The sequence below is a fragment of the Cuculus canorus genome, chromosome 2, assembly GCF_017976375.1.
Source record: "Cuculus canorus isolate bCucCan1 chromosome 2, bCucCan1.pri, whole genome shotgun sequence".
Classification (NCBI taxonomy): Eukaryota; Metazoa; Chordata; class Aves; order Cuculiformes; family Cuculidae; genus Cuculus; species Cuculus canorus.
Window position 1 is genome coordinate 45,848,135 of NC_071402.1, and position 26,646 is coordinate 45,874,780.

At 37.1% G+C, this 26,646-nt stretch overlaps 1 protein-coding gene across 1 annotated transcript in view; it reads right to left on the reverse strand.

Annotated features, from left to right (window-relative positions):
* ASXL3 (ASXL transcriptional regulator 3) overlaps positions 1 to 26,646 on the reverse strand; it is a 127,489-nt gene that overhangs the window by 87,485 nt on the left and 13,358 nt on the right. Inside the window, 2 exon segments of the mRNA XM_054058533.1 lie at positions 15,666 to 15,748; positions 17,556 to 17,619. Coding sequence (XP_053914508.1) covers positions 15,666 to 15,748; positions 17,556 to 17,619 — 147 coding nt within the window.

The following is a 26,646-nucleotide window of genomic DNA, read 5'->3' on the forward strand; positions in this document are numbered from 1 at the left end:
TCCTCCTCTTTCCTTCTCTCCTTTCTTTTTTCCTTTTCCTTCCCATTTTTCTTCTTTTTTCCTCTTCCTTTTCTTTCTCTTACCTCTTTTCTTCCTTTCTCTCCCTTGCTTTCTCTTTCTTCCCTCTTGTGGTGGGTTGGCCTCTGCATGTAGTCAAATGCTCACCCAGCCACTCACCCCCTCTCATCAACATGAAATAGGGAGAAAAGGGGATGAAAATGCTTGTAGTTTGGGATAAAGGCTGAGATTGCTTACCAGTTGCCATAAGAGACAAAACAGATTCAACCTGAGGAAAATTAATTTATTGCATATTAAAACAGATCTGGGTAGAGAGAAACAAAGACAAAGCAAAAAAAAACAACTGCCCCCCATTTCCAGGCTCAACTTTCCTCTTTCATTCCCGAATCCTCTACAAGCCCCTCACTGAGCACTGCTGGAAAGATGGAGAGGTTTCAGTTGGTCCATAACAGCTCCTCTCTAATGCTGCTTTCTCCTCACACATTTTGTCTGCTCCAGTTTGGGGTTTCTGCATGGGCTGCAGTCCTTTAGGGAAATTTGCTCCAGTATAGGCTCTCCCACAGGCTGCAGATCCTGGGCAACAGCTCCTTCTGGACATATCCAATTGTTCCAATGTGGGGTCCTCCACAGGCTGCAGTGTGGATACCTGATCCAGCGCAGTCCTCCAAGGGCTGCAGGGGAAATCTCTGCTCTGACACCTAAAGCACCTCCTCCCCTCCTTCTTCTCTCACCTTGGTGTTCACACTACTGTTTCACAATCTCTTTATTTACCTTTCTTTATGCCCAAGCAGTGGGTTTGCCCTTTCTTGAATATGTCACCACAGAGACACCACCATCTTGGCAGCTGAGGGCAGCAGTTCCCTGCAGTGGGGCCACCGGAGCCAGCTAAAAGCAGCTGTGTGGGCATGGGGCAGCCCCAGCCTCTCCTCACAGCGGCTGCTGCTGCATCACCTACTGCCAGCACATTGTCATACGTCTGCTTTTTTCCTCTCTTTTCTTTTTCTTTCTTTTCCCTTTCTTCTTTCCTTCTCTCCATTTTCTCTCCATCTTCTATCTCTATCTCTTCTCTCTTCCTCTGCTCTCTTTTGCACTCTTCTCTTTCTTTCTCTCCTCTCAGTCTCTTTCTATCTCTCTCATCCTCCTCTCCATCCCATAATATCCTTTTCCTATAAAAGAATCATGCTTCTTTTAAATCAGAAATACAAAACAATAATAAACCTCTTTATGAAACATCAACAACTGAAATCACTACATTTCATTTTATTTTTGTCATTACTGTTCAAAACAAAGGAAGTGTATCATATCTCATTCCTTCTCACTGACAAAACAATCAGGGCAACAAAGAAAAAAAAAAGCCGCGGAGATTTTTTTCTCCCCAGTTTTCAATTGGCGCCTGACTTCTCACTGAAGGAATTTAGAATTTTGAAACTAAATGTCAAATTCTGGGGTAATGCAAAAGTGTCATCCTTATTTTAAACATCCAAAACACGGTGTCCAAACCAAAAAGTGAAAAAGGAAATCAGAACATATGAGAATAACCTATTTCTATATCTTCAGTTCACACTCAATTGACAAAAAAAAAAACCAAATTCTAAAATCTATTGTATCATGTGAAAAAACAAATGATCAAACAGAAACATTTCTTTCCCTTCAGAAGATTTTTCTCAATATGTAATTCAGTACTTGGGAATGTTTTACTCAACCATCAACAGAGGCAGTAAAATCAAACCGATATAAAGAATAAGGAAGCTGGGAGTAATCACAAATAAATAAAGGCTAGATCCAAAAATCAAATTACTGTTTTCTAGTAATATTTATTCCTTTGAAAATACTTCCACAAGCAAGATGATATTTCCACACTTCATATTAAAATAAAAGTAACTACTATAATTTTGCTGACTAATAAGTGCCATGTATTCTAAGTAACTACATGTGAATAAAGGCTTGTGGTTTTAAAGGTCTTAAAGGCTTGTGGGGATGGGAACAGGTATAAACTGGAGAGGGGCAGATTTAGACTAGACATTAGGAAGAATTTTTTCACTATGAGAGTGGTGAGGCACTGGCACAGGTTGCCCAGGGAGGTTGTGGATGCCCCATCCCTGGAGGTGCTCAAGGCCAGGTTGGATGGGGCCTTGGGCAGCCTGATCTGGTGGGACGTGTCCCTGCCCATGGCAGGGGGGTTGATCTTTACAGTCCCTTCCCAACCCTAACTATTCTATGATTCTATGAATATCCTTAAAATAGTTTCATTATGAGCTCTTACCTCTAAGGAAAGCCTGAAAATACGTATAGAACAGGCAATCACAGTACATTCTGTACCTTTAAAAATATAGTAACATGTGATTTATTGTGTTGGTTCAAATTAAAATACTTGGGTGGATGTGAAATGTTTAAGTTATACTTGCTGTACATAAGGGAGTTTAACTTGGCAAAACAGCATAGAAAAAGGTTCTTTTTTTCCCTCAAAGGACTGAGCAAATACTTTTATTTTTCTGTCTTAACTTAATCCAGCTGTTCCAGTTCATACTGTTAGTAGATCTCCTTATTCTTTTTTTACTTACAACAGCTCATTAAGTCTGGAACTGAGAGACTAAAGTTTCTATTTAACTTATAACTAAAAGTCAATCTAATTTCAAATGTCACAGGCAATGTTTTAAAATTGTATCAACAGTAACCATCAAACAGCTTGTAAAAACAAAGCACTGATAACTAAAATTAAAGTTTTAGACTGGCCACACTTGATAGATACATCATTCCATCTGAAAGGAAGCTTGATTCTGCTAGAGTTTATTAATAAGTCTCTTTGAATGTAGAGCAGCTGATTTTCACTGGCCAAGAAAAGATTCTCTGACCTCAGGCAAGCAGTCTTTAAAAAAAAAAACAAACCAAAATAACAAAACAACAGAGCTTCCTGCTTGTTATATATTCTTAAAGATTTCTTCTCAAAAAGTGCCTTGCTGTCCCTTATAATTTACAGGTTTTTCCTTTTATGCTGATTATAGGCTACACATGTTATTTTTGACAGAATGATTCCATATTTGATAACGGCTACCTAAAGTATTTAGCAGTCTACACAACAAAAACTCCAGGTGTATTGGTAACATAGGAAAAAGAATGGAAGGAAGCAATAACAAGTGATGGGGGCTATTTGTAAGAGAAAATAATAGTTGTCTAGATCCTACACTTGTTATAATTTATTTGTAAGTGAAATATAAAAACACACAAGAGAAACTCTCTTAGGCAAAGGTACAGAACGGTATATCTTTATAGACTCCTGGTAACAGATAAACATATCTTAAGCAATCTTGTTGAAACAAATAAAAGATACAGGAGTAGCTATGGATGGTAGAAGATGCTAAATAGGGTGACTACATTAGCTATTTCTGATTGTTTTTTCCTTATTAAGTACTACCTTACAGCAAAAGAGCTACTAGATCCCATTTTCTTTCTCTTATATTAAATGGGGAAAAAAATCTAATTTGTCCTCTTTTTTAGTTATTGAGGGCAAACAGCAGAACATTTCTTAGGAATCTTTTCAGTTCTTCCCTATAGTCTCTGCTATTAGAATAACTGAGCAAAGCATATATTTAAGCATAATTTTGTGATTTACAACTTTTTAAGCATATAAGCATACATGTATATACACAAAGGTTTATGTTTGTAGATGTATTTACGCACCCAAGCACATAAACACTTCCATAAATACATTATTACAGTTCTTTTATTTATACTTTACTTTGATATATTATCTTTTGGTTCTTAGTTCTGTTTATACTGTAAATACTTGCCAGCCACACAATTACTGGTTCTAACATACAGCTATCATAAACCAGCCTCACTGACAAATGTAGAGTTAACTGGGCTTGCAAAGAGCAGATGCAAGCTGTCTGTACCACTGAAAGAAAATCACATCCTGCGTAAAACATATTTTTCCTTTACATGATAGTACATAAGTAAGCAAAAGATGTTTAGGCACCTTTAAAATTCTGTTTTGAAATAAAAGTGTGCATGTAATTTGATTTCACTGTAATTAAAATGACTCCCTATGAGACTCAAAAAAGATAAAATGGAATTCCTATCAGCTAGCCTTAGACAGAAATTCACATCTGTAATGAATTTTCTGATGTTAAATCCCATATATTTCATACTACTTGGACAGTGAAATTCTGGGGCTTTTTCTGGTCTCGATTCTATAAAAACATACTTCAAAATGTTGAATTAAATATGCCAGTGCATGGCTGTAAGAGAGCTAGTAAATTTCTCAGCTTGTGCAGTACAAATTAAAAAGAAAAAAAAAAAAAAGGATAAAAGACTTAGTTCCATATTTATTTTCCCTTAAGAAATGGTTTAATTACAGGTACACTGAAACACACCCATAGAAACATAAAGACATCCACAGCAAACTGTTCTAGAAAATAAATTATTACTAGAAAATGATGCTTTCATAGAAAGTCTGACAATGTTTTCTTCCTTCACATTCAAGTAAAACACATTTAATTCAGTCTGCCAGAAATGGCTACGCTTCTGTTCTGTGAAAAATATGCTAATGATGAAAATATGGACTTGACAATTTACTGAATGCTGAGTGGAAAAATCTGTAATGAATTGCCTGTGTTGTAGTGTTCAGTTTAGGCTCTTTTTTTTTTCCCCCAGTTGCTATGGTATAAAAGAAATAACATAAAAAAAGATTATACCATTTTGTGGCATATTATACATGTCCCTTCAGACAGTGTGCTTAGAAATAAAGACAAAAGTCAGCTGTGGGATAAATGAAATTCAAAGCAGTAATAAATAATAGGCTTAAATACTAACTTTTCAATGCAAAAGAGAAATACAGAGAACAAAACAGAAATGCCAGAAAAATCCAACCCCGACGAATAAATCTCAATCAGCAGCTAGCAAGTTGAAACCTAGAATAATTCATTTTACACCTGCAAGAAAAAGCATCTTCTTAGGTTACTTGGATATTGCAACAAAAGCTCATAAATCCATTAAACCAGCCATGTCTTCATGTTCCTAGCCAGACTTCAATTTTCACTGCAGGTTTTAAGTCTTCAACGGATTAGACTCTTTTCCTAAGAATATTTTACCAGAGTGTTCATTCAAAAGGTGACTCCTTCTGGCTAAAGCCTCCATATCATTCTGTGTTTGAAATTTTGATATATATGACTGTTCCCAACAGGCTTATGTGTTGAATCACATTTACCCAAATACTTCCTAAAGGAAATACAGTAGATTATCCCAGCCTTTTCTGAACACAAGAGATCTGAATAAGGTTACTGGCTACTCAGCAACAGTTCTCACATTTTCCCCCCTACCTAGCAAACACTGATATTAAGCTCTCCTGCAGATCTTCTTTCTGACTTTAATTTAAAATACTAGTTTATTACATATGTATTTTAATAATGGAATCATAGGTTCATTCAGGTTAGAAAAGACCTTTAAGATTATTGAGTCCAACCATAAACCTTACGCTGCCAAGTCCACCACTAACCATGTCCCATCTATGTATATTTTAAATACCTCGAGGGATGGTGACTTAACCACTTCCCTGGGCAGCGTCCTCCAATGCTTGGCAACTCTCTCAGTGAAAAAGTATTTCCTAATATCCACTTTAAACCTTCCCTGGTGAAACTGAACACCATTTCCTCTGGTCCTATCACTTGTTATTTGGGACTTGTTAATATGTGACAGATCTTCATTTCAGAACACTGACAGAAAGAGAACATACTCTGTTAAATCTCAATTTCCCAGATGTCTGTTTGAAAGTTTTGGCTCTGGACAACAACAAACAACTACTCCTGGAAAGCTCTTCTTAAGATGCTGGCAAAGCAGGCTGATAAAGGTAGTAAAATCAAAGAACATATATATGTCTACCTGCCTTACACACAGCCAAGATTCAGTTTATAGAATTGCAGGCAGACTTCAGATAAAAGAATAGGAAAACACTCAGTAGACTGTGCAAGGTCTCATCTCTTTGGTCATTTGTAAAAAGAAATTAGGCTTATTAAAACACTACATTATAAGAAGCATACGATATACAACTTACAAAAAATCAGCCACCAAACAAAAAAAAAAAAACCCTCCACTCCAAGAAAACCAACAAAAAGCCTTGCACTGCTGGGACAATTGATTAAAAATGGGCTGAAACTTTCCTAATCTAACTTCTGTGAGTATCTGATTGTTTTTAATGTGCTTAGATCTCTTCGTTATCCTTATTTAATTTCTCTTTCTGAAAGAGGCACACACTAATGCAGAATTACTCTTTGAAATACAGAAACATTAAAGGAAAAAGATCTGTAGCATACTTAAAATATTGATAAAAGAGAAGTTACACTTTCTAGGAGAAATGTGGGAAGACAGTTATCACACCATATATGCTTTAGGATAATGCTAAATAAATGGTAACACAGATTTATAAAGCGAGGAGTTTCTCTTTTCATGAGCCTGAACTACTTTACCACTATTCAGTCTCTTTCAATAGCAAACTGAGTGCACTAAGAAACACAACAAAGGAATGAGAAAATACAACTTAAAATTCTTACATAAAACAAAATATATTGATAAAGGAATTATTACACTATGCCAAAAAACCCCAATACTGAATACATTGATGAATTTACAGTATTTAGTCACTGCTGGTGCCCATCTCCTACTTCAAAATAAGACATCCTTTAACAGGAATTGTTGTCATCACTACACAAAATAACTAGTAAATCCTATAAGATCATCAGTATCTGCACTGCTATCCATTATTTGTTACATTTAAGTGGCTGGATTTCCTCTTGTAAGAAAAAAGGAATACCTTTAATATGATGCTGACATATTGCGGGGGGGGTGTCTTAATTTCAGTAAAGTAGACTGTGATATACTATGGGGGTCTTAATTTCAGTAAAGTAGACTGTGATAAAAAGGACTTGGGCATGCATTCAAAGATAAAATATTTTTGCTATACAGATCTTCAGAAGTTGAAACATGTTTATCATAAAATTCAGCCACCTTCATTTCTCCTATTGCAGTTACATAGATTTGCCTTTAATTTTTTCACACATCCCCTTAATTATTTCAACTCGAATTTCAAATGTTCATAAGGCCCTTACCAATAAAGCAGCAAACAAATAAAAAAAAGCTTTACACACTACACTAGTACAACATTCTTTGAGAAAATGTAGGTTAGGCTTGGGTGGGAGGAGTAGAAACCTAAGCAACTGCACAAGTAAAATAAAAGTATTTTAAAAGCACCAAGGAAGCAAGCATGTCACAGACTGGGTTACTGTTTTCCCTATCTGTGCAGACACATTTTGCAGAGCTACTAATAGATTTAAAGCAAACAATTTTTCAGAAGAAAACAAAAAATAACCAAACAACCAAAAATGGCATGCAGCACTATTTCCCATTCCTGCCATGAAAGGTGGAAAGGTGGTTGTTATGTATGTTTTACCACCTAGACTCAGAATCATTGTACTAAAAATGAAAAAGGAACACTAGATGAGCAAAAATGTATATAGAGAAGTAACAGTAATAGAATAACCTTAAGAAAAAAGAATCAACTGTTCTGAAATCTCAGTTCACCCAAGCATATAGGAAAAGACTTCATTCACTACGATGACAAATTGGAGGCAAAGTACAAAAAAGGGAGCCATATGAACTTTTCAAAACTGTTGTAAATCATCTGTTGAAGGTCCCAGACACGATAAAATCATGGGATTGTGTTTTTATTTCCTCTTAATTAGTCCTAGAACCAAGAAGAAAGCTTGGTTGGTACTGAACTAACCACGTGAAACAAATGCTGAAATCTGGGATGTCTGCATTGTATTACTTAAGAAAATTTCAGACACACAGAATGGGCAAATGAATGGTGTGTAAGTCCTTATATATGGGAAGGGTAAAAGGATGACAGCAGACTGAGGTAACTGGAGGCCATGAGATTGGTGACCCAGTCTAAGAAAGAGGGAAGATTCACTTAGCAGAAACTCTTGGGACAAGGGATTGCATGTAGACAGGAACAACTAGTGATTCTACACTAAGAACACCAATTTGATGGACAGGATATTGGTGGTGGAGAAGCAGAAGACCAAGACATATTCTTAACTCTGCATTTAGCTTTGAAAAAAAATTACTTTGTGTCTGTCTCCACTCTCTTTTACATATGCTCAATTAATATTCTTAAGAGCAGTATCCTCCAAAGTATTCCTAGGCATACTCAAAAGAGTACTATTTACATTGTGCCATTTACCATCCAAAATATTTCCAAAGTTAAATCCACACCTTAATAAAAATAACAAAGGCATTTGCATCTGTGATCCAAGCATGATTTCTAGTCTGCCTGTAACAGCCAGAGCGCCTGCAACTACATGCACCGTGCACATAAACAAGAACCCCAAAACCCCAAAAAACAATCCCCAAACAAATAAGTAATTTTATCAGAAATGCTGACACGCAGATTGATTTTACTGTCCCTAGACAGAGACTCCATTGTCCCGTGAAAGGAAGAAGCACTAAAAAAAAAATATATCCCAGATGATTTCTAAAAATTGAAATATGGAGCAAAAAAAGATAACGTGGTTCAGGCAAAAAAAAAAAGATACAAGGCACTTAATGTCTTATATTGAAACATATATTTAATAGTATACACAATGGAAGAAGCACCATCACTAACAAATAAAAATTCTGTTGTCTTTGCAACTGGCTGAGGGAAGACATTTGAGGTTTTACTCTTCTACATCTATTGCATTAGCATCCAAACCTAATTTCCAAAACAATACAAGACAGGATTACCATTGTACAGATATAAGCAAGCTAGGCTAAAACTAACAGTAGGGAATCACAACGCAGCAACCTGGAGTCAGGAATAACAACCTTGCTCTTAAGATCAAGTTAAGACCATCGTTGGTTTAGGGCTATGTCACTATCAAACCCCGAAACAATTATAAGAGAGGTGACACGGTGTGATAATGCAAGTTACAGTTCCAACGCTGGAATGCAATTATGTAGGTAACCTATCAGGTTTTACCAGGTTAGACTGCACTGTGGCATTAACCATGCTGGGAATGCCTAGGCAAGAAGGAGCAAGCCTGAGATTTTTCAGCTGGTGAACTGCTATCACAACTGCCTACCAAATTAGGCAGTTTGTTGTTACACTGGGAAGAATAGCACTTCAAAGAGGTGTCTGAAGTGAATTTATGTAGAAAGACAGGTTGTACTGAAAGCTCGTTTCTTTCACTGCTCTACAGCCAAAAGCCACATCTGTAGAGGCATAAAAATCAACCTAATAATGCCAGGCAAAAGAATGCGAATAGCTTTCTCTCTCTTTCCATCAAGGCTTTCTTTTAGTCCGTTGAAGGGAATAACTACCTTCAAGACAAAACAATGCACTCCTTCAGCTGAAGAGGCTCCCAAATAAATTCTAATGAGACATATGCAACCACAGAAGCCTTTTAACTTCCTGTGCTCTTCCACTAACAACCAGAGCCTTAAGACAAAAACTGCGGTCCTTCCTGTGACATTTTCAAGCTTAGAGGGCACTTGCTTTTTTTTTTTTTTTTTATGTGTGTGAAGATAAAAACTATGACTTGTTAATAATTATGAATCACAAAGACATCTTGAAACTACAGTGAAAGGAAGTAAAAAATTCTCTGTCTACATGCATACACAATAAAACAAGGAACTTTAAAAAGCTAAATAACAGAAGACAGTTGCCAGATCACTTAGCCTATTTACAGAAACAGCAGCATTCAGAAAAGGTTTTAAGTCAACAGCTCCAAGGATGAAGTATGCAGAGGCTTAAAGAGACACTGTCAAAAAGATCAAAGGATGCAGAAGTGACAGTAATATTTTCAGGAGTACCATCTCACTTCAGAGCTAAAGACAGATCGTGCAAGGATCATGTGTTTTATTCTATTGATGACTCCACTCAGCAGTTCAAAGTGGGTTTAAGTTTAGATAACCCAGTAGCTTAGTATTTCTGCACAAAGCCTGTGAATCTAATACGAGTGTCTTGAGATTTATTAGTCATACTTTGCTTCCTTACGAGGCTCAGAAGACTTAATAAGTTATGATATCATCCATGATAGATATTATCAACACTGTACAGTGCAGAAGACACAGCACTATTGCCAGTGCCAGTGGCAAGCATCTCAGTCTTCTGAAAGACTACTGCCACAACAACAAATCAATAGATAGCTTAATCTGGCATAGCAAATGACAAAATATACCGAGAAAAAAAGGAGGAGTTAGGACTGATGCTATGATTCTCACAGTTGAAATGAAGATCAACAAAGAAACATCAAATGAAAGATGTTTAAGATTCCTACTGGAATGGAAAAATGAAAAATGGAACAAAAAGAAGGGACTTTTTTTAACCTCATCCGTGAATTACCTGAACAGAAAAAAGTTACTTGACAGTACAGAGGTCAGTTGCTCTAGTTGAACAGCCAAAAAACCTACATTATCCCATTCCAGAGCTCATAGTCCTGAATCTAACGGAGGAGGAAAGTAAACTAGTATAGCTGTGGGATGAAGTTGCACTCCAAAAATCAAGCATTGTTTATCCCATTTTGAAAGTTCGTTGGCTTTTAACTTGTAATGAGAATCTTCAGCTTTAACTGTTTCCAGACAAGTCAATTTCCCAGCCTCACCAAGCAAAGGAGAAAGGGAACCATAGAAAGTGAAGGCTTATTAGGGTTATTAGCATCAAACATTTATCAGAATTTGGCTGGTTCTCCTCTCCCGGGACTCAACCAATATGTATGGCCCAAGTACTGCAAACTGATCTAAAGAAAAATCACAGAAAAGTATGGATGAGACTACATTAGTTTGTTCTCCTAGTTGAGGGCAGGATCAACCAAATCTACATAAATTCTGACAGACACAGACCAAAATAGTTTTTAGAGATCTCTCACATCTCTCCCACAGCTCATGACAAGAACCAGTTATACCTGTTAAAACCGAAAATCTTGGTGTTATCTAATTGGAATCTTTTTCTTGCTACAATTTAAAGGCCTGATTTCTTGTGATATCCATATCAGACATGCAGGGTAACTTATTCCCTTATTTTTTGCCCATCTTTTATGTGATGGAAGACTTCTATGTCTAAACTCAATCTTCTCTTTCTTAATCCAAACACCTAATTCATACCAACTTCTTTTACAACTTTTACAACTTACTTTTACAGCCCTGATAAGTTTAAAGAGACTTCAATTGGCTCTATCATTCATGAAGGTGTAGTGCCTCAAACAGAAGGGAATAGATAGCTTATTCCTGATGGTCCAACAGGCAGTTCCTGGGTAATGACAATAAGAGGGTAAAACCAAGGATGGTATTAGGGTCAGAGTTGAATATAGCAAGAAACTAGGAGAATTAGAATGAAGCTTTTTTCCGTGAGAATTAGGAAAAATTTTTAAAACACATGACCTATTTAAATATTCCTATTATGACCATGCAGACACCTCTAGGGAAAAAAAAAGACAAGGGCACAAAAATCATCTGGCAAAGTTCCTGAGACTATGTTAGGAACAAAAATCCTTACACAGAAGGCGTAAAAAGCAATTAGGAAGAAGGGCAGTACTAGGTTTGACTTGAACCAGTGGCAAAGAAGCAGCTGAAAACATGGACTATCCATGAAGGGACGATTCTTCAATTTTAGGAAAATACAGCACCGACCATGCACAAAGACATTTCTGTAAGTACACTGACAAATTGGAAACTGGCTTGCTCCTCCATGAAGGGGTGGCACTGAGCACTTACACCAAAAGCACGGGAATGCTAGTGCCTATTTTTGTTGGCATCTAATTAGAAAGATGTGTAATCAGACTAAAACCAACACCAGGAACAATTACGGAAAAAAACAGATTGGGTGATAAATAAATGAGATGTTCTCAAATAAGCTAAATCCATTGAAATTCCCCATAAGGTATTTAGAGCCGACTAGATCAGTCTCGGGACTATTAACAGTTGTTTTTGAGAATTTGTAGAGGGCATCAGTGATTCCAAAAGACTGGAAAACATCTAGTGACTAGCTTTAAAAAAAATGAAAAAAGGCAAGGCCAAGGAAGTAGAGATGCAGCAACTGCATTTCAATTCCCCCAAAACATGGAATAAAAAAATACTTGGAAGTATTTAGCAGATAAGAAATCGAGTTGAGTAATACACAGATCTGTCAAGAACAAGTTACTTCAAATCTATCAATTTATCCTTTATGGTGCAGTATCAGACCTTGAGGTTAGAGAAGCAGCAGTGGGTGTCTATAGCCTGACTTAATGAGTATTCGGACATTGTTTCTCATGGGACTTTCATAAGCAAACGAGAGAAATATAATGCTGCAAAAGGAAACAAATTCTAATAAGCAGATGACATTAAACTTGGGAGTCTGCATGCATGCTGAAAGACAAGACCACAAGTTAAAGCAATCTTAATAAATTTGAGAAATGGTCTGCAGAAGACCTGAATACAGTTCAATAAGGGGAATTCTAGACCTTAACAGTAATAATGAAAGCAGACATACAAGATGGAGAACAACTAGCAAGGCAGTAGAACAGTGAAAAAGGAGAACTGAGGCTAGAGTACACCATACTCTGACTAGTAGTCTAGTCTCTCAATACTACCTCCAGAAAAAAACCCAGGTATTTTCTACATCCCTATAAAGGTCTGCCTTAAAATTTTAACTCCTACTAGGTAGCAGAAGAATTGCCTGCAGGCTGACCATTTTACAACCAACCCTTTTAACAAGAAAGATATTTAAAAAACAAAATTGAGGTGTACATCCCGCAAAATATATAAAATTGGGTAGGTGCATAACCTCTCAGAGGACATCTCAGAAAGAATTTATTTTAATTTGTAATATATATATATATATGCTTTGTAACTTTGGAATTTTCCTTATATGGTATTTAATTACTTGAGTAATAAAAAATTAAATGTGTAATTTGATGTCTTTACTACAAATAAAGACAGGAAGAGGCTGAGTAGTCTGACAGTGTCTTTTTAAAGATTACATAGTGACTACAATGAGAGAGCTGAAAATCATATGTTATTCATTCAGATTTACTACCACAGCAAAAAGCTTTACATTAATTAAAGCTGCAATATATTTGAAAAATGACTAGCCAATTAATTTTAATCATCTATAAATGGAACAGTAGAGAGAAAAATTAGTGAAGAACTTCATTTAGTACTGCCAAGGTTCTACCAACAATCAGTATAAAGGAATAAGTAAAGTCTATTGAAGTAGTAACATAGTGCTGGTACAATTTCAGACTTGAAGAATACACAAATCAATACAAAATGAAATAAGCTGCTGTCATCCTACTGCTTATGACCAGGTAATTGCACATCAGAAATTTACATCCCCTCCTCATCTTGGGCCGCTGCAGCACAGAGAACAGCAAGATTCATCTTTAGTAATGGCAAAGGTACCATACTGGCAGAAAGGCACTGAAAGAAACTGCAGAGCTGGATGAAGTAAACGGGAGACTCTAAATAAAAGAATTGTGAAAGCAAAATATCATTCAAGCACTGAGGCTCAATCAATGAATAAGCGTATGAAGTCAAATATCTTACTGACTCCCATTAAGAATTAGGGACTCGGATAACTTTGCAGGTTTGTTCCTAATGAATATTAAAAAGTAGCAGAAACAGAACTTTTACATTAAAACAAAAGACAAATGAGGATCCAAAAAGGTTTCAAAAAAATCAACACAGAATCAACAGTTTTTGGTTTTACAACTGCAGAATTTGGACTGTTTTGACTAACCCGTTCAGGATGACCTAGCCTAAAATGTAGTACAATGCTTCAAGTAAGAAGTAAAGGACATTGAATTTTATCCTTATTTACGTAGATACTCATGACCACATATGACATGTTGCAATCTACTACGCATTCACACATAACTGCACATACCATAGCATGAATAAAAATCATAACGAAACTATACTTCCTTCCTATTTCCCTTCAATTTTGTTTCTTAGTAACTGAAGAAATGAAAGATTTAGCTTTAAAACCTCTTTAAACAACCTTTCTCTTACTATTAATTCTACAGCAACTAAAAAGTGCTTCCACATTTTCTATATTTAAATCTTATAAAAACGCTGCCTTCACTCCCTCCCATAGGTTTTGCACACAAAATTTTATTCATATACTTTTCAGGGAAATGAGAATTTTTAAAATTACAAAGAAATGCTATTATCAGCCACGCGAGCCTCTCCCATGCAGTTATCTCATATCATGAAATGCAAGAAGGAAAAAGCAATCTATTCACTGCTGTGAGAAACAGTATCTTAATAAAACCAGATTTTCAAAGTTGGGTTTTCTTGCTTTTTTGTTGTTGTTGTATGCAAATCCTTGCAGCATAACACACAGTTGGACATGCATTTTCAAAAGTTTTCACCCTCTTGCTTCCTTGGCATCATTGCCAAATACACTTCAGGAATTTTTTGACAGGAACTAAAGCATTTTATATCTGTAAAAGGTGGCAAATTCAACTCTGTCTTGCACACCATATCTTTTGCAATTTTACCAAAATACAGCTACTATAAGCATGTTAGAGGGTACCAACAAAGCAGTGCATGGTTATGCAGTGCAAACAATCGCACAGAGTGTTCTGTTTATTAGGAACAAGAGTGATTACAGTCAAAATATGTTGCATGGTTACTTCTGGTTCACAACAATAAACTCAGAAGTAACAGACACAATGTGTTACTCCTCCTCTACACAGGCTTTGAAGTTCTATTGTCTCAGATTTTAGGTTCCACACTAAAAGAACATAATAAAAATGAACGTGGATTTCCCCCTTTGCTTTGAGACAGCAACAAACATTAAAACAATTTATTAGAACAGAAATTTTTTACTATAACATTTGGAGAAGAGGAAACTGCATCTTGTAGGAGACCTCTACCAATCAACCAGTTTTTCCTTATTTTATTTCCTGCCCAAGTTTCTATCTGGAGGTTACTAGAAAACCTACCAAGTAGTCAGCAACCCTTGAGGAACAAGAAGTTCCACGCCCATCCGAATAAGCTGTCAATGGAAGATTTCCATAGGATCTAGATAACCTACCTATTCCATAATAGCTTAATGATTATATTTGAAATCTGCATCTAAAGTACATCGCTATTAAGCAACTCAATATCCAACCTCTGCAGCCACCCAGACTAGCTCCCAGTGTTCAAATACCCCTTTGCTGCCATTCCCAATTCTTTACTGGTAACCTTTGTTACCTTAGGCAACACTAGCATGTTGAAACAGTTATTTAAGTGTCAAACCACAAACCCATGCAAGAGGAGGAGTGCATGCAGCTCCATCCCCATGCACATGGTGGCAGAGGCAATCAAGTTGTCAAGCTTCAGTCCTTAAGCAAAACTGAGAAGTAGCACTGGGCTGTCTAAGCAGACTGCACTGTCTTTCTAAAAAACGGCCACTGGACCTGTGTCAGCCCACAGACTCCTTTCGGAAGACACAAAGTCAGGCCACTCACTAACCATTTTAAAAGCCTTGAACTAACAAATAGACAAAACCCATCAGCTATTTTTCCCACCTTGGTACTGGAGATCAATTCAACCGTTAACCAGCAATTTATGATTTGTAAAAACTATATACCAATCCTAGATGGTTTTCAAAGGGGAACAAAAATAGAGGACATATAAACACTGACCTTGTTTCCTTTAACCCTTCTTTCTGAATGACTTCCAGTATTTGTTTTGCAGTCATTGGTGAGTTGGGGTACTTTTCCAATGCCTGAAAAGAAATAATGAATGTGTAAGAGACAAGACACAGCAGTCCTGTGAATCGGAAAGGTTATGCGATCATGCAGTTTTTATGTAATCATTTGTGAAAGGGAGGGAGCAGTAGAATTGAGACTGGAGTCCTCTGTCTGGTGGAAAGCCAGATACAATCCAGGAAACTGCAGCAAGAATAAGATTTACATGCTTCTTTTATGCATTATCTGCTACCTCTGCCTGGGAAAAATTCTTACCAGGTTCCAAATGAAAGAGTTGAAATATGTAAATAATTTTATGACACAGCAATGGAGTTCCTTTCAGGCAGGAGGGAAAAAAATAACCACAAAGCAAAACAAAAAGAAAGAGACAGCTAGTCTTCTGTTTTGCTTTTTATTACTTTAGAATTATTTGAGGTCATTTGAATAGTCTACACTTCGCATTTGACGTGACCTCAGGAATAAAATTGGCTTAAACCATTCCATTTGTAGAGCAGGAGCTACTGTGAGAATTTACACAGATAGGTTTCAATTTTGAAATGCTTTTTGTTTCTAAAAACAATGAAAAATGAAGTAGTCGGAACAGTTACAGTACACAAGATACTACATGACAGAGTGCAGTATATTTTTCCAGTTCAGCTCAGTTTTCCACTCCTTTGCCTTTTCCAATTAGCCCAAAGTAACCCACTCCTCTTTCCAGATACAACCATCTTGTACAGATTTTTCTGGTTTTCCACTTCCTTTTTGTCCCCATCAGTTTTAAGCTTTTAAACAAATAGCCACTCTTTTTGCTCATGTGGAGTGCCAGACTGATAGCCCTGGAAAATGAAACCTTTCTGTCAGCAGTATAAGGTGCAGTACAGTCCACGGCAATCAAGCCTCCCGGAGCATCTTGCCAACAAATCTCAGCCAGAACTTGCATTTCTGCTCTGGGTAAGTAAGCAATCAGCTTGGTCTCCAAATTCATCCGATCCTGAGCTTCTATCTAGTAGTTACCAAATTATGGCAACTGGCAAAGTAGCTACTACTACATGGATACCTGCCCACTAGGAACTATAGACATCACCACATCGTATCATGCAAGTCACCAGACTGTGAAGGGTGCTAGTCAGTGCTGCAATTCAAACAGTCCACCTAATGCCAAAGCCTCCCTACTCACTACAACTTGACCAGTTCAGCCCTCTCCTGCCATTTTACAGCTCTGATTTACTGCCTGTTCTTCCCTTTTGCAGCCAAAACACAGTCCACCAAATCTTTCATTTCTTTGTTACGTATAAGCTTTGTATCCTTTATCTTTCGGTTCCAGTGAGGGCTGCACTAGAAAGGTCTGGGAGCTGAGCTGAGCTTATCTCGTGTACATCAATAGGCAAGATTCAAAAGGGACCTGCCAGGAAAGGAAAACCGAAACGTGATTTGAAAGAAGAAAGAAGAGTGGGTAGGAAAGAGTACAGCAATGAGTAAGGACAGAAGGAACTGCACAGGGCTGGGAAAAGGGCCACTGCACAGCAAGGGAACAGAAATGATACGATGTTTTAGTGACAGAACCACAATGACACATTGGAAAAATGACAAAGTGTATAAAGATTAAGAGTAGGATGAGCAAAGATTAATGATGTGAAGAGCCAAAAAATGGAAATTTTAACCTTCAGAAAGAAGACAAAGAAAAAGAACAAGTTAAAATGAGAATACACAAAAATAAAGGGAAAAGAAGGCAATTGAACTGGGAACATTCCACATGGTAAATTGGAAAGGACAGAAGAGGAAACTACACTGTACTGGACATGGCTATGAAGGAAACTGTGTGCACTTGAAAGTGGGGTTACTCACTGTGGAGGATTCCCTGTTTCTCTTCCTGAGTACAGACCCCTCAGCACACCTGGGCAGCTCCTCCCTGCAATTGAGAAAATTTGGGTAGCCCTTTCCCTTCTCTACGACATCACATCCTACTCTATAAAGTCAGTAAAGGTGGCAAGTATTACCACGTGATTATGACAGTAATGGGAAGGAAACAGTAAAGCTACACAAACATCAAGTCACCCTGTCCTGGACAATGGGAGAAGGGAGAGCAGTTTGTGCTGAGGAAGCTGCACTGAACTAGCTGTGGAAACAATGGCCAGACATACAGATACAGAAGATCATCTTCACCGAACAACAATGAAACCAACAAGCAGGATGCATAACACCACTACAGAAAGTTTAATCAAACCCACAAGGCAAATTTCAAATACCACAGTATGAAGTGAACACATTCAGGGTATAATGACAAACTGTAATGCAGAGTATGTCAGACAGGCTGAAAGTGCTGGAGCAAACAATTGCCCATTGTGTGGACTTTTTTTATGCCGGACATGCAGCATGGGCTGCAGTTCATACAATCCATGAATTTCATTCTGTTCATCTAACCCTTTAAAGTCTTTTATTCAGAGAATTGTTCATATCCTTACTGAAAAGAAACAATTTTCCAGTTAAAGCACTGCTTAAGATGAAAAACCTGTTATAGTCTACCTGATTTGTTTTCTTTATCAGAATGATTAATTTAGCAGACAGCCTCAGCAAGGACGTTTTTTCCTGCCCCCCCAATGCTGTGCGTCCTCCCTTCCAAATTTTAAGCTAATAATTTATCACAGTAAGAAAACAAAATAATTACTTGTAAAAACATTTTAATGTTAATCGCATTTTCTTCTTCCAGTAATGGAAAATAGCATCAGAATATTATTTAAGAGTCTATGTGCTAATGAATACACTGAACTGATAATTGAACTAGTGCCTCTTTCCTCTGTATCTCACCATTAACACTGCTAAAAGCCCGCAATCCATTTTGCATTTGCAAGACTTTTAAAAATATTATTAGAAATTCGAACTGAATTACTAACTGTGCCTAAAGGCAAATAAAATACTAAAATGCAGTAGCACAGTTCTCATAGACTTCTTGGTCAGAAAAAGTAACGCACATCAGGGGAGCAAGCCCCTATCTGTTTTAAATATCCTTCTCCTTCCCCCGACTCCATCCACCAACACTCATATCGTACATGGGCAGTGACTAATAATGCCAAAATTAAAACATCCCAAAGTACTGTTATGAAGAGTATGATTGTTTTGATGTATTTTAAGAAGGACAATGGCAGAAGAATGGTTTACGCTGACTGCAACCTCTGTCACAGAGGATCAAATATGCTCTATTTATTCCTGCCATTCAACTACAGAGCCTTAAAAAGGGACAGCCACTCAATAACTGGGACAAATAATTTGATACCCATCAGGACAATGTGGAAGAGACAAGAAGTAGTCACTGCACTGAACACATTCCTGATGTTCATTCAAACCCTGGTTAATAGCTCAAAGACAAAACAACTCATCCCAACCAGGGACAGTGGAAATGAAATCTCCAAGCAAATGGTAGCAGCCTGACAAATTCTGAGGTTTGTACCACCTACACATATCAACCCACAACCTCAGAGATATTAAATAATTACACAGATGCCACAAACACATACATTCCCAGTTTAATTGGAAAAGTCATGTCAGTCATACAGGACAAGAAGAAATTCAAACTGTTTTTTTCACCAGGGCATATATCATCTTCTGTGCATTGACAACTGCTCAAAAAAAATCAGTTGCCACCTTGGGGAAAAAAACATTTTTCAGTCAACTGTTAACAAGAAAACTCCAGATTAAAGTCAAGACTCTTAGCTTTAGGTAAGACAGAAATCCTGATTGCTCAGTTTGTCTACAAAAGCAGAAGCAAACCTCTACATAATTGATGGAATGATTAGTTTTATGAATATACACAGCTGCTGGGACTACCTGAATCAGATCTGCACGGTCATTTGCGTTTCAGCCACTAGAGGGACAGTGAAGAAAGGCAAACTACAAAGTTGGCCTTCCAGCCACCTATAAATATTCCTGCAGAAAGCTTTACCAGAAAAGCAGCCTTTACTCCTGCAGCTATCAGTTATTATGCTGACAGAAACCGATTCTTCTAAAGAACCAAGTGTAATCTGATACTGCAGTCCAAAAGCAGCAGGCAGATGAGTCTAATGGTCTTGAGTACAGTTAGCTGGAACTGGCCAGATCCTTTTCCATTTCTGCAATCTGCCCGCAGGGATCTGAAGGTCAGGTAGCTGACAAAAAAATCAAGATCATTTTATTACATCCGCTTGGTCAAACTATAGGCTAAGCCACTACTCACTAACTGAAGTAATAATCTTTAGAACATTATTTAAATAATTCGGGAGGAGAAAAAGGAACAGTACAGTTTTTGCCAGTGCTCCCACTCAACAGCTCATATACAAGTCAGGCTGAACTGCACAACAAGACAATCTTTACTGCCCAAAGACAGCAAGGTGAATAAAAGAACAGAAAAATAACTTTCCTTCTGCCAAGCAGAAAATATATGTTATCATCTAGCCACCCATTACTAAAGTAGTGAATTGAAAGATGGAGTCCCGAACAGAGTACAAGAACAGCTCCCTACAAAAAAAAAAGCATTGTCTTTTCCAGCTGCTTGTGTGAGGTTAACAGGAGGACTGACTTCTATTGTGGCAAATGCCCCACTCAAATCTTTTGTATTCATTTTTGATTAACGGCTTTAGTCATTGGGGAATTATCAGCAGCCTGGCAAAAGTTCAAAGCCCTTTGTGTGAAGAAAGATGGGTAAATGGTTAGGAGAGGAGGGTAGAGCAGGGTACAGAGTGAGGGAAGAAAGGAAGTGCAGAGAGATAACTGAAGAGGAGAAAATAGCAAGAAGATTGAGAAGAGGGAGGGGACATGATATATGAAAAAAGAGGAAAGAGGGATTGAAATAAGAAGGGAAGATGCTCTACAATCTATTTTAATGTAAGTTTTCAAATAGATATTCACAAAGCTCTTTCAGATGGCAGTTAAGAGAAAGATAAAGATTAGTTTCCAACGACAAAAATATTTAGAGAAGTCAAAATAGGAGTAATAATTGTCATAACAGGAATTCTGCCTTTGAGTAGTTGCAGTTATAGGAAGTTGTAAAATCTGAGTAGAAGAAGGTGCGTTTCCTAAGACGTCTTTTGTAGTGTGCTCCGTACTATGAAATTGTTTCTGTAATCCATGCATCACTCCAGATAAGAAAGAAAAGTAAAATCAAGCAAGGAAAGGAACAAAGATGTAACATGAACAAGAAATCAACACATTAAAATACCTAAATCTGCTGAAATACATTAATAATTTTTAATCAGTTATGTGCATGCTTCCTAGTCCACACACATTTTTAGGGTTTGAGGTAATACTGACCTGTAGACTTCAGATGATTTGACATACACCAAACCTATTTTTTCCCCAGCCCTCTTTCAGTCAAAAGCATCTTACAGGTCAGTAGTATGAACTGTAGAGAACAACTGGAGAGTGTTTCCTACAACAGAATTTCTACTATAGAATTTGTTTGCAAGTTGGTCTGAAACTGCCCAGCTTGTCTAACCTGTCAGATACATAAGGTCTTGGCATCTCCTAAAATACTGAATACAAGGGAAAACCAAGAAAGAAGCTGAATGATTTTGTTTGTTCATTCCATTGCTTTTACTGGCTGTTCTGAGGCTTGTTCTGATGTCTTAACCCCTTTATTGGTTTTTAGTTGCTTTGTTTTGTTTTTTTTAATTTGTTCTGATACAAATGCAGTAACAGTGCTTTGGAAATTCCAGATAAAACTGTACACTTGGCATTTTGAATTCAAAAGAAATTGGATTATAATTCAATTAAAATTAAACTTACGACTGTGTTATTCCTTTTAAAGGCACAAGCTCTAGCAGCAATGACATCTTGCCATTGCTAGTGGCCTCATACATCACACCAGAAAATGCAGGGTAAAGTTCTCAGTGACTGACTTATAATAACTTATTGATCTGGTCTGACATACTGAAACAAAAGGAAACCTTCATATTTCTTTACTAATACAATCAGCCCATCTGAGCAACCAGGAAGTTCACTTAAAGGCTCTGTCAGCATAGATAAACACTTCAGTGACTGTAACAGCATCAATTGCAGTGAGCACACAGAATCCTATCAGATTTCTGTAAGATGAGGATCAAAGATACATACTCCAGTGAGCAGGATGTCAAGCCTGCTACCCCGGCATGGTTTCCATTATTAGCAGCAGGATTACTAGCGATTACTTCAGTTCAAGCCATGCAGCATCCAGATTTTCAGAGTAACTGCTCAATTCTGACAGTGCAGTCCAGCCTGCAGACTTCTGTTTAGCCATGCAAGCCATATCTCTTCTTGCTTTCTATCACCATACCCCATTGCTCCTCACTCCGCCCAGCCTTTTTCTACTCTCCAAGTGGCACTCTTTTTTTTTCGAGGTGTTGCAATAGCCCTATTTCTGTATCTCCCACGTTTCCACATCCCTACTGAAATACCTTTCCTCCCTCAACCTTACAACAGTACACTCCCACAGCACATTCCTATGTATTCTAACTCCTGAAACATCAGCACATCCATACAGATGCAGTCCATTTCCATGGGTTCCCTTACCCCTCATTCCACCACAGGTAGACAAGTGCCACCAAGGCAGTTGATACTGAACAGTTAGTGAGCAGCACACTGTAGCTCTTAGGCGCTGACAGGACAAATCATATTGTGAACCTCCTGTTGTTCGTAGACCATATTCTACTGTAAACTAAATGGGCAGAGAAGCTTCAATTTCTGTATCAGTGCACCCAGCTGAAAAACATGGGTCAAAGCTGATTACAACTATGAATTGGTATTCCAGGAGCAAAACACAGCTCTGACACCCAAAACTATACTGAAATCTGTACTCATTCAGTGATCACATAGGCCACGATACTGAAATGCCTTCAATTCCAGCAGGGATGAAAATTCCCCTTGGGCACCTACCCTTGTATAAAATGAAGAGAGGCCATGCTTAGGTGACTGGAACTAATGGAGTGGAATGGATCTGAGTGCCCTGTCATCTGCCTTTATATTACATATAACACAGGAAAGAACTACCACCAGGGTAATACATTCATCATTACTAAGGGAACAAGAAAAAAAAAAAATACTAAGAAGCACCTAACTCCAAACATATTTGCTTCCATATATGCTGTTCTTTCTGCCGAAACCTGATACACATTTTTTTCTGAGACTGTAGCTAGCTGTATAACTTATATTTCAGTAACAAAAAAAAAAAATAAAATCAACAATGAGTATGTGTTTGTTTAAATAGCTTTCATTGCTTTATTTCCTCAGGCAAATGTAATGTGTAAGGGTTACTTTTAATGTGAGAAATAAGATTCCTACTGGCTATTCTCTGAATCTACCAAATTTAACAGGAGGTGACAGTTATGCCGGTTTTCTTGCCCTTGCTTTACTACCAGAGCTTATCTTGTTAGACAGTGTCCTAAAGACACAGACCTAACATTTCCAGATGGCAAAAAAAAAACCAGAAAAAAAAAAAGGGGGACACACACAACACGATAGCAGAATACAAACAGAATAATTTAAACCATGCACTCTACCTAAATATTCTTACATATTAATTTTGGCCATTTTAAGTATTTAATCCAGGTAAAACTCACCCACCAAAGAGGTAAAGAGGGTAAGAAAAGCTTCATGCTCCAAATTACATAGATTCTATTGACCATGAATATATTTAACCAAAAAAAGCATTTCTATCCATGTTACTATGGTTAACGACAGCAAACATAAAGATAAAACCGTAAAAATTATACCTCCATTTTGATTCTACCAGAGAAATGGCATGAAACTATCTCATGAAATTGACAGCACATTTTGATGCTTAAGTGAAAAGCAGTACAAGTCACATTGATTCTCTTAACCTCACAAGGGAAGTCTACAAACTTAACAACTCAGTTGTTTGCTCTATTTCTTACAAGATGATATATAGCATTGGTCCCTTTGAATTAATAAGCAAGAAGATATGCAGTAAATTTCTAAGGCTATTTCTTAGTAATTTTATCCCAGAAAGAAAAGACCAGAATGTGTCTAATGCATGGAAAATCTGGAAAGAAATTCCAGACAGGTCTACAGCAAGAGATAAAGCCAGAAAAATTAGAAGTCCCTTGCAATCATAGACACAACAAAAATCTACTTTCCATTCCTTGAGCCCACCTGTTCAAGTACTGATGGCAAAATGGAAAACATAAATCTCCACAAAATGAAAAATTATGAAAGCTTTGGGTCTGTTGTCTTTGGGTTCTCATGCTTGCCTGTTTGTTTTATATAGGACTTATTCTTTCGTGTCAAAACAGACAATATAAAAGAGTAGTCTTAAGAGTCCTTGGGTGTCATGCAGTTTTTTTCTTCCAAAACTTGCACAATTTTTCACGTCAGTTTTCATTAGTCTGAATCATGACATCATTGTATACAGAATAGAGTTCACTGGCATGATCCAGATCTACTGCTTAAATTGCTCTGAGAGCAGATATGGTAAGTCCTGGTTTTGAACTAAAGAAATACAGCCTTCCCATAGAATGTGTAAAGAGAGAATTAAAACTTTTGTTATCTGTCAGTGGGATTTTGCTATCTCTGTTAAATATATAATGGTTAGTGTCATAACAAAGATCAGCTATCATGTTACAGCATTTATCTTCACGAGTGAAGAGAGGAAGGGCTGCCATGATTTATTCCATCTCTCATCATGAGACGATTAATGTCATAAGAGATTAGTCTTCAGTACTGACTTGTACACAGAATAAAACACAGGGCTGGAGTGGGATGCTAGGCAGTTTTAATTGCCACAAATTTGGAAGCCCAAATTACTTACAGATGGCACAGTTGACAATTACTCATCTAAGATTTTCAAAAATAGGAGAATATTTTGTGGTTCACCAACTCACATCCATTTTATGTCATTTAATTGTTCAGTCCTTCTTATCAGCCGTTCCACATAGTCCTTTCCTCCATCTCACCACCTAAGTCCACCCACGCCTGTCCTGTTAAAATACACCATTTACTGCAGAACTGGAGTCTATAACTGGTGGTTTATAGTGATATTTAGTAGCATCTGTTTAATGGTTTCAAAAATACACTACTTCACAACAATTACTAAGAAACATTTGTCAAAATACAGGCAGATTAGAAAGAACATATAACGGCTCTGAATTTGTGTTTGTATTCATATTTAAATACATAAACAAAACTGGGGATAGAAAGAGCAGCTTTCCTCAAGCTCTGAGAAAAGTTACATGCTTTCTTCTTCCCAGAGAACTTGTAAAATAATCTGATCATTCTAAACTGGAGTTAATAATTTTTCAAAAGCTTTGTTTCCACATCTTACACTCTTTATGAAGGAAAATACTGCAGCCAATACTGCAGTAAAAAAAAAAACCAAAACAACACGATAACCAAAATTACTGTTAAAGAGGGAAGAACTGTTTTTCCCCTAAAATGGAATACAAATTGTCAGTATTTTCTTACATTCTTCTGTTCTGGATACTGCTAAATCATGCCAAGCTAGATGAACCTTAATCCTTGATAGTAAAGTGTTTTCTGTTAAAAACAGCAATTCTTTACCATTAGTTTACATCAAATAGAAGACATCATTAAAAAACTCTCACCACAAAACATTATCTTTATTTAGGCTGCTCAAGTATTGACTTGAGACTTTTTATCGAGCTATTCATCTGCATATAACGTGATCAGCAACTGAGACCAGCCCTGACAGTAAGACCAGCCAGGTAACAAGGCAACATTGTGGCAGGGAAGAAGTATCATGAAAGCTAAGGACATTTCTTATTGATAGTAAGTGGATATATGAGAAAAATCAATGGATCCTCATCAATACAACTGTCTAACAGCTGGACACTGATTTCCCTGAGAGATTTAAGCCAATAAGAGCAATCACTTGGCACAGGTCAACAAATTCAATAGGACCTCCGGCCTATAAAATAGAATAGGTGAACTGAACTTCAAAACTGGAGCTTGTAAGGAGACAAAATGCTGATTGTTAAACCATGTTTTGTAATCACATCTCAAATCAAAATACAGAACATGTCTTCCTCCAGAGGAGAAAAACTTGGAAATGTTCAGGATAATCTGGAACTGTTGTGGAGGCTCTTAAGTCCTGACACTGCAAGGCGTTATTCTGAGCTACAAGACTGTTCCAAGTCTATCTGGACAAACACTGACCACGTTACACTGAGAAATTACCACCTTCCATTTCTCTCAAAAAAATAACTTGCAGTAAGTGAAGAGAAAAATTAAAACTGTTTCATGGAAAAGTTACACTGCCTCAACCTGGGCTTCCAGTGTAACTAGTGAGCTCATACTGTACTTTTGGAACAATGAGAATTAGTAACGAAATTACTCTTAAGATTTCAAATCCAGGAATGCAACCTTCCTTTAACTGTCAAACAATCTCATTCAAAGGTATAAAATTATATTTAGGAGACTTACATGCCTCTGAGGTTAAAACAGAAATAAATAAAGGTGTCCAGAATCACAACAAGAAATCTACCCTAGTCTCATATTCAAGCATCATGTCAGACAGACTTTTGGACATGAGAAATTTTAGGAGATTTGCATTTTTTTGTTGCTTCAGAAATAACCCAGGCAAAATAATTTGAAAAATTCCAATATGAGATGTTATTATCAAATGGATGAGGGAATATTTTGGAAGACAAATTGTTTTGGGGTTTTTTTTTTATTATTTCAAAGGGATTACTTATAATTTCAATAATACTCCTGTGGCTGAGATAGCCCATAATCAAACTTGTTTTAAAAATAAACAGAACACAAAATAATCAAAACATAGTATTTCATTTCCAAGACAAAGGCCCTGCCTTTTACAGAAGAGAGAAGACAGAATATTTTTCCCCTTGGTGTTTAATTGCGACCCATCTACTACCGAGGTCTGAGAAGAATCCAAACTTTAAGGATGCAGTTTGGGGGACTTTAGCTGGTTATCCAATTAAGCAAAATGGTAGGAAAA